Source organism: Pocillopora verrucosa, chromosome 8 (assembly GCF_036669915.1).
Source record: "Pocillopora verrucosa isolate sample1 chromosome 8, ASM3666991v2, whole genome shotgun sequence".
NCBI classification, from domain to species: Eukaryota; Metazoa; Cnidaria; class Anthozoa; order Scleractinia; family Pocilloporidae; genus Pocillopora; species Pocillopora verrucosa.
The window spans coordinates 7322413-7331376 of NC_089319.1; the positions used below are offsets into that span (position 1 = coordinate 7322413).

At 39.1% G+C, this 8964-nt stretch overlaps 1 protein-coding gene across 4 annotated transcripts; it reads left to right on the top strand.

Moving 5' to 3' along the window:
• The first annotated feature begins 1685 nt into the window (after positions 1-1685).
• Positions 1686-8708, top strand: LOC131769777 (uncharacterized). 4 transcript variants are annotated; one of them, XM_059085497.2, is made up of 7 exons: positions 1686-2029; positions 2622-2679; positions 3061-3176; positions 3749-3969; positions 4470-4551; positions 7499-7648; positions 7818-8708. In XM_059085497.2, the coding sequence occupies exons 3-7, from the start codon at positions 3068-3070 to the stop codon at positions 8366-8368; spliced, it is 1113 nt and encodes a 370-aa protein (XP_058941480.2). In that variant the 5' UTR covers positions 1686-2029; positions 2622-2679; positions 3061-3067; the 3' UTR covers positions 8369-8708. The 4 variants fall into 4 exon arrangements, with proteins under 4 accessions (XP_058941480.2, XP_058941478.2, XP_058941479.2 ...); XM_059085495.2 differs by having other exon boundaries at positions 1686-1835; XM_059085496.2 differs by having other exon boundaries at positions 1686-1792.
• Positions 8709-8964: the final 256 nt, after the last annotated feature.

Sequence of the window (8964 nt, forward strand, 5' to 3'; positions counted from 1 at the left end):
AAAAACAAAAATCTGTCAGACAAAATAAGAAGAACCACAAAAGCAAACTTAGAATAACATTGAATACCAAGTCGAGACTATTTGTTGATAATAGTTGGTCAAAACACTCAGCGGCAAATAAATCACTCGGGGTATTTTGTGCACTTCCAGCATGTAGTAATTTTACTAAACAGGAAGACAATTTTTGGATCATAAATGATTCAGTAGTCACCACTTCTCCGCCGTCAGAAGAATAAGACAGAGTCTTTCAGGACAAGTTTGAACTGCTATTTTCATCATACTTCACAAGTATTTAAAAAACAAAAATCTGTCAGACAAAATAAGAACTACAAAAGCCAAAGAAGGCAACTCAAAGCGGTTCAGTTTCTTCTTATTTATACAATCATTTTTTAATTTTAATTTTTTGGTATTTTTTGTACGTTGGTGTGTAAAGGCTTAGCCAAAACGAAGTAAAATCATGTAAAAATTGTTGAATCTAACTTTTTCGAGGCGATGTTTCGTAGTGTTAAATTATATAACAGTTGCCAAGAAAATATTGTAACGAATTTGTTAGAGTTTTCAAGTTCATCTGATTAGAATTATAATCTATTTGGTGATGCGTCGTTGCGAATCGTTGGCGAGTGGTTTGATTTTTGCCCAGAATAGATTTTTGCTCACAATAGATATAACAAGGTTGCTGCAGAGGAAAAGTTTAGTTTGTTCGTTATTGACAGCTGATTTATCATGACTACTTCCATTATTTTCTCTTGTACCTGTAGTTAAAATTTAGTGGGCCGCACTTACAGCCTTTGGTTTAGAGAAGGATTTTGATCACCTATCCCCAAACGATATCACAAATTCACCTGCTCAGAGTCGCTAATGGAAAGTTGATAAAAGTCTCATCTACTTTGGGGTAATTTGATGCCACAAATAGTGTTCATAGAAATAATCCTGTGCGACGACAGAAATACAATGTAGTCCTGGAGCTACTTAATCAAATGACAGTTTCATGTTGAATTATTAATTTAGGCAATCATAACTAACTAAAGTTCTATTGAATTGTTGCTAGCTCGCTGTTTTCAATCGCAGAAAAATTGTTTTTGTGCCTCGCACGTCCCGGGCATTCATACGCAGTGGATATTTTTCTCACACTGTAATTTATGTCATACTGCAGTGGGCAATGGGTGAATTTGCCTGGATTATGGATTTACCGATCAGCTGTCTGGGTGGTTTAAGTTCGCAATTTTCGTTTTCGGCCTCAGAAACTCGTGTTATCAGTTTTAGCTCGCAAAATAGTGAACAATATCTGAAGTTCTTCGACTAACTGTTAATCAGTGACCTCAGGGACAATGGAAATAATGGTGGATAAAGTATGTTACTTCCCTTCATCGAGCAGACCAATTTTTACTCCACAGAAATAAAAGAAATTAACCATTAATTATTTTGAGACTCACCTTCAATTTAACATATGGCAAGCCATGTTTTTTTAAGAAAAGTGCAGAGTTTCCGAAAACATCCACTGCATAGCTAAATTAGCGTGGCGATAAGAGAATGAAGTCTTTGATGATTTTAAACAAAAAAAACAAAGATTCACAAAGGCTGATGCGAAAAAAAAAAAAAAAAAAGCTTCAAATGAATAACTTAAAGTTATAAATCAAGTTTCTATCGTCACCGATGCATTACTACTTAGATTGGTTGGCAGACGACACTCAGAGCTGCGCTGGGAAAGTAAAACATCCATTTTTTCCTAGCAGTATAATTTGCCATAAGTTTTTCGTGGAAAGTCGAAAGATTTCTCCTCTCTGACCGGATAGTGAGTACCTCTGAAATTGCATGTGTGTTTCTAAGTGGAAAAAGTTAGCATTTTCAAACTGTTGTCTGACCAACTCCGAATGTTGGCAAATTCCGAAAAAAATTCGTTTTTTAATTCAACAAACTGATCGGATGTATTATTTTGGTAATTTTTCTGATTAACCACGAGGAAAACCACAGTCTGAAACAACTTTTACTTCTGGAGATCTGTGTTTCCAGTAATCTTTATAGCTCTGAGGTAAATCTTGATCCGGCAGAACTACAGTTATTGTTCAATAATTATTAAGCATTTATTAGCCAGTGCTAGTCTAACATTGCCCTAAAATAACCTCACTGGCTTGTTTTGTAGTCATTGAGATTATAAATTCTTTTGAAATTATCGAAGAATCTTCCTTACAGAGTTAAGACTTGTAAAGCGATTGGAAAACAAATTTCGAAGTGAACGATTAATTATGAGTGACTGTGCGTGTATCACCCAATATCTTTCATTCTATGTGAGGATGTCAACTTTTGGAATCGCTGCCTTCTCTTATCTTCCGGATTTGTGAGCCAGCCGGAAGTAATTGACATCAACTCCAGCGATCACAATTTTCGACTGATCGATTGATCAAACAATCAGTCATAACTCATTTTTACTTAGTTTAAACGCCCAAGAGATGAGAATATTGTTCGTAGTCCGTTAGCTAGTAAAAATTCTCGCCTAGAAACGGTTTTTTTCCCTGAGCAGCGATAAAAATCATTCTTGGGTTTCTCTACTTATTACTTTCTTCAGCGTTTCCATCCTTGGGTGATTTATCAGTTTCAATATTCATTTTCTTGTTCCAATTTAGGTCGTCAACGGATTTCTTCATTCTAAGGGTTACCATGGCTAATTAGCACAAATAGAAGGTACGTGCTACTGGGTATTATTTATATACTTTCATATTTCGCCGACTTAACGAAGTTTAAAAATAAAAATACTTTGCAATGAAACTAATAAATGATTTATAACTTAACTTTTGCGTTGTTATGAAAAGTAGGCCACAGACAGGCGTAAGCCCAAAACAAAAAAGAACAAAACAGTTGCAGTTTCTTTTAGAAAAAACGCTATTTGCCCAATATTGTTTTCTAATGCGCCAGGAATGTTATTTAGCCAGACGCATGTTAAGGAAAGAAAAAAAATTGGGACTGTTGCCATTTTAAGCTATGTGGGTTTGTTTGACGTATCCTGTCATTCTAAAACTTGTGTCAAATGCCATTTAGTGAGTTGCATTATCTTGTTTGTTCCAGTTTTATCATGTTACTTGGCATCTACATTCCATTTTTGTTTTTTTTGAGACCGTATCTTGTCTTCCCTGCTGCACGACATTCGGAAAGCTGTTCAGTTGTGTTCGAGAGCCATGACGGTAAGTTAGGATGCGATGAAAATTTCAACAAAGTTAATTTGAGTTTATTTGAGTTGTGATGACCTTCAAAGTTCATCTACAAAATTTGAAGTTTTAGGGTTCCACGATTCAGATTTCACTTTGTGGAGCACCAAAGTGATTTTGGGCGCCACGATTACGTAATTCTTTTTGTTGGCACTATCTGTTTTTTTGGCTTAGCTTAGCTTTTTGTGTTCTTGCAGCTTTTGTTAATTAGTTTAGTACCGTGTGCTTCTTTTGTTTCATATGTGCGGGTAAGTTCTATGTCTGTTATAGTCCAGTGTAGATTCAGCTTGTTTCGGTCATAATATACTTTTATCGCTTTGCGTTGCTTCGCATCGTTCGTTTGGTTTTGTACAGGCGATAAACTATATTGGGCACGTTAAGACATGCAACTACAGGGATAATAAGCACAGGAAGAATTAAATAACGAAGAAAAAATAATTAAAAACTCACTATGACGAAATTGACTTGTGTTGCTAATAAACCAAGTGGTATGAAAGTTCGTTTCGAGTTTCTTTATGTCAAAACTACTTTTGCCTTCATTCTCACAGAGTATGCCTTATTTGGTCACCAATTCATCAAATTCAACGTTTCCGACTACTCTGAGTGTGCTTTGAAGTGCATGGCAAATGACACCTGTCATTCATATAATCTTCAAGCCAAAAGCAGTAGGCATAAGCATCAAATGTGTGAATTAAATAACCAATCGCGAATATCCAAACCTGGCGACTTTAAACACAGGCAGGGATATGTTTACAACGGTGCTGTTCCGGTAGGTTTGCATGAAACACTTGTCGAGTTATTTTATGTAGGAATTAATTTTGAATTATTTAATCTGCTATCACTTCTCAAACATTCCAAATAAAGTTCTGGTTTCTTTGCAAACAACCTTACAACCGCTGTATTTTTCTCTTCCCGTTATATGTGTATGTGCTATATACATTTCTGTTTATAGATGTAAATAGGTGAACTATGTACACACTTTGATTGGTTCTTAGCCACCGGAGGACAGACACGTTAATGACGTCACCAATGATGAGATTTTACATCGTTACTGATATAAAACAGATGTATTCTATGTTTCCGTGAGTCTGTAACGAAATAGATCAGGGAAGATGTCATCATCACTCAGCTGTACATCGTGCGTCACTTTAGTTCTTTTTGTTTTTATATTAATTTGACGTCCTCTATGACCGATTGATGAACAGACCCAAGACAACATGGTCAGTGGTTCTTTGTATCCAACAGCTTTGTTAAATTTGCTTATCATAGGTGTCCTGTGTTCCAAAAATTTGCATTGGGGAAGAAGACTGTCAGTGTCATCCGGGGTACAAGGGGCCGGGATGCCTGACGGGTAAGAAAACCTAAACCATCAGGGCTTCTTTAGTTTTGTTCTATCGTTTTCATATGCTATAGAAATGCTAAGAAAAGAATCAGTGAGACTTTGACCTTAGAGTGACTATATGATTGGTTCGTACCCATGATCTCGTGTCTCATGTCTGGAGGACAGACGCATAAATGGCGTCATCATTCACAAGTTTTGCTTCTTTATTATAAAAATTGATTCCATGTTGCCGTGTGTTCAGTTGTTTATTACATTCTCCCCTAGGAATCAGTCAGGAGGTTTAAGGAAATAAAGGAAATGATCACCTACGAGACAAGTCGTTGATCATTAAACGAAGACTCCCTGTCGTTACCGTGGGCAAAGTGTCACGAAAAGTATAGAGAGAATGAGAATTGATGTAAAGGGTTACAGCACATTTATAGATTGAGTAAATGGTTTGAACCCAGGAGTATCAGTAGTTTGTGTAGTGTGATCGTCCGGGTGTGTGTAGTTCTGAAAAGAACTGTTGTTGGTGACTGACGTTTCGACTATCTGTGCGATAGTCATCTTCAGAGTCAAGTGAGGAGTAGTTGTCAGTCGATGATGTTATAAGGTCTGGTCTGTTGAACGTGATTGGTCTGTTTAGCCGTGATGTGATTGGCTGGAAGACTCGTGTAGAGTTGTTAACAGTCATTGGTCGGTTTCGATCCGTCTGTTGTTTGTCGGTCTGTTTGTCGGTTTGTTCACGTCGTTAATGAGTCGTTTGTAAGGTGCTGGTAATTGTTGACATCTGTTGAGAGGCGTCTGTTCTAAGTTAGTGAACCAGCTTTCCAGAGTCAGTCGTTGAAAATAGTTTGTACTGTAGGTTAAGCATTTAGCAGAGTCCCAGTCGATTCTGTGATTAGTTTGTCGGTGATGTTCAGAAATGTGATTGTTTGCATCGCCATTTCTAGTTGCTCGTTTGTGTTCAGTTAGTCGCGTGTTAAGGTTTCTACCAGTCTCACCAATGTAGGAGGCCTGGCAGTCGGAGCATTCGATCTTATAAATCGCTCCCTGTCTGTTGTTGGGTTCGTCTTTGTCTTTAACGTTGGTCAGCAAATGTCGTAAAGTAGTAATAGGCCTGTGAGCTACGCGAATGTTGTAAGGTTGTAGGATCCGCGCGATAGCCTCAGAAGTGCCTTTGATGTAGGGTATAGCAGCTGTAGTCGTGATAGATGTGGAGTCCCTGTTAGTTTCTGTAGTGTCGGTAACTCTGTGAGTGTTTCGTCTAATGAAGTCAGTGTTGTAGTTGTTTTTGTCAAAAACGCGGTCAAGGTACTTGTTTTCGTCAGATAAACTGTCCGGTGTGTTGCAAACAAGTTGCGCTCGTCTTGTCAATGTCTTGATAGTCGTAGCTTTGTGGGAAGTCGGGTTGTAGGATGATTCGTCAAGAAGTCTGTCGGTATGCGTCGGTTTTCTGTATATTGTTGTTCGTAGTTCGTTGTTGTTTCGGCTTACCAAACAGTCGAGAAAAGGAAGCTTGCCGTCTTCTTCGATCTCCCTGGTAAACTGAATGTCGGTGTTTTGTTCGTTAAGGTGATTGTGAAAAGCGTCAATTTCGTCTTTGTGTACGGCGGTAAATGTGTCGTCAACGTAGCGTAACCAAAGCGGTATGGTTTGTCGGCAAGTTGCAAGGGCGCGTTCCTCGATGGAACGCGCCCTTGCAACTTGCCGACAAACCATACCGCTTTGGTTACGCTACGTTGACGACACATTTACCGCCGTACACAAAGACGAAATTGACGCTTTTCACAATCACCTTAACGAACAAAACACCGACATTCAGTTTACCAGGGAGATCGAAGAAGACGGCAAGCTTCCTTTTCTCGACTGTTTGGTAAGCCGAAACAACAACGAACTACGAACAACAATATACAGAAAACCGACGCATACCGACAGACTTCTTGACGAATCATCCTACAACCCGACTTCCCACAAAGCTACGACTATCAAGACATTGACAAGACGAGCGCAACTTGTTTGCAACACACCGGACAGTTTATCTGACGAAAACAAGTACCTTGACCGCGTTTTTGACAAAAACAACTACAACACTGACTTCATTAGACGAAACACTCACAGAGTTACCGACACTACAGAAACTAACAGGGACTCCACATCTATCACGACTACAGCTGCTATACCCTACATCAAAGGCACTTCTGAGGCTATCGCGCGGATCCTACAACCTTACAACATTCGCGTAGCTCACAGGCCTATTACTACTTTACGACATTTGCTGACCAACGTTAAAGACAAAGACGAACCCAACAACAGACAGGGAGCGATTTATAAGATCGAATGCTCCGACTGCCAGGCCTCCTACATTGGTGAGACTGGTAGAAACCTTAACACGCGACTAACTGAACACAAACGAGCAACTAGAAATGGCGATGCAAACAATCACATTTCTGAACATCACCGACAAACTAATCACAGAATCGACTGGGACTCTGCTAAATGCTTAACCTACAGTACAAACTATTTTCAACGACTGACTCTGGAAAGCTGGTTCACTAACTTAGAACAGACGCCTCTCAACAGATGTCAACAATTACCAGCACCTTACAAACGACTCATTAACGACGTGAACAAACCGACAAACAGACCGACAAACAACAGACGGATCGAAACCGACCAATGACTGTTAACAACTCTACACGAGTCTTCCAGCCAATCACATCACGGCTAAACAGACCAATCACGTTCAACAGACCAGACCTTATAACATCATCGACTGACAACTACTCCTCACTTGACTCTGAAGATGACTATCGCACAGATAGTCGAAACGTCAGTCACCAACAACAGTTCTTTTCAGAACTACACACACCCGGACGATCACACTACACAAACTACATTTATAGATTGTGTTGATGATGATAAAAACTGCGATTTCGAAACTAAATTTTTATCTATTTCTTTGAAATTTATCAAGTGAGGCTTGGCCATTTTGCTGCAAATCCTGGGAAATCTTGCAAGCATGTTCTTGAGTCAAATGACTCTAAAGGAGATGGGGAATACTGGATCGACCCTGAGGGCAAAGGAAACTCTTTGAAGGTCTACTGTGATATGAAAACTGACGGAGGTAGGTGAAAGGTACCAAGAGATGATACCGCATAAAAATGTGCATCGCTATCTGTCATGTTCAAATCATTAAAACTATCGAGATATACACACTATTTAAGATTTCACATTTCTACCTAGAACACTTTAGAATTGATGTGAGATGTATCGTCTTTATTTAATATTGCTAGGAGGCTGGCTTCTTACATCCATCTTTATGGTAGATAACCCGACCACTCCTCCCGCTTGGACCGCTGAGCCATCGTACCGCGGGATCATCAAATTCACCAATCACAAAATGGGTATCACAATTAGCGCCATGAAAGAACTCAGAGGACACTTGCAATTCACTCAGATGAGATTCCACTGCAGTAAACAACAGGGACGTACGTTCCACGTGACCACGGCCGCTAACAGCTCTGGTGAAGCTGTAGTCGAGTATTTTAGCAATCAGACGAACACCCGACCAAACTCGTGTCTCTCTTTTGTTAGAATGAAAGATGACAACTCTTATCTCTCCAGGAATTGTTCCAGATGGGGATCCGACAAATCTTCGAACTTCGAAGGGAAGTGGGGGCATAAAAATAAACAAGGCGAAACACGTTTGTACGATCTCACTGCAATTGTTGGTAAGCACTATCGCTGGAAGACAACCGGGATACATCGCCTGTGCGACGACAATAAGAACGATACCTCTATAAATTTGTCAAAGGGAGACTTTTGGAAGATTTTTGTTCGTTAAACAGTTACCGACAGGATAAACACATACTTAACTACCGACTTATAATTAGTGGCCTTAAAAAAGTGAAATGTTTTCACGAGGGTTTTGCCCAAACGAAACGTTTGAATATTATAGGATAACGCGAGTGAATTCATAGACCAATTAAGAGTTGTTAACATATTATCATTTCTTACGAGGTCGATAAATAAACAGTTCAAAACTTGAAAAATATCGAAGTGCTCTGTGAGCAAACTCGTGAATTGACAGATGACTTACATGATTTTTTTGATTATGTTTAATGTTATCTGGTTTAGGGAATTTTGTGGTTGATTGTCATATTTAGAGTACGAGCAGTAGTTCAGTGTGCGCTAATGTAGCAAGGAAACAAAGTAACCTTTGGATAAGAATGCATTACAATTGATATGATCATGCTATTACATTTGACAACATGTATCATTTTTGTTTCTGGTTCAAGTTTACAGGAATAAACCAGTCGAGCGAGCGAGCGAGTGCCATTCTGCACACCATATCTACAACTCGCTCTTACGCATGCGTGCAATTCACGAGTTTAAAAATGGCGCTGCTCGTATGAGAGGATCGTGCTGTGTCAGTCAAAC

Coding starts and splice junctions, on each gene's coding strand:
- LOC131769777 (XM_059085497.2), top strand. CDS start 3,068: ATGTTACTTGGCATCTACATTCCATTTTTGTTTTTTTTGAGACCGTAT. Junction 3,177..3,748: donor TGTGTTCGAGAGCCATGACG/GTAAGTTAGGAT, acceptor TCATTCTCACAG/AGTATGCCTTATTTGGTCAC. Junction 7,649..7,817: donor TGATATGAAAACTGACGGAG/GTAGGTGAAAGG, acceptor TAATATTGCTAG/GAGGCTGGCTTCTTACATCC.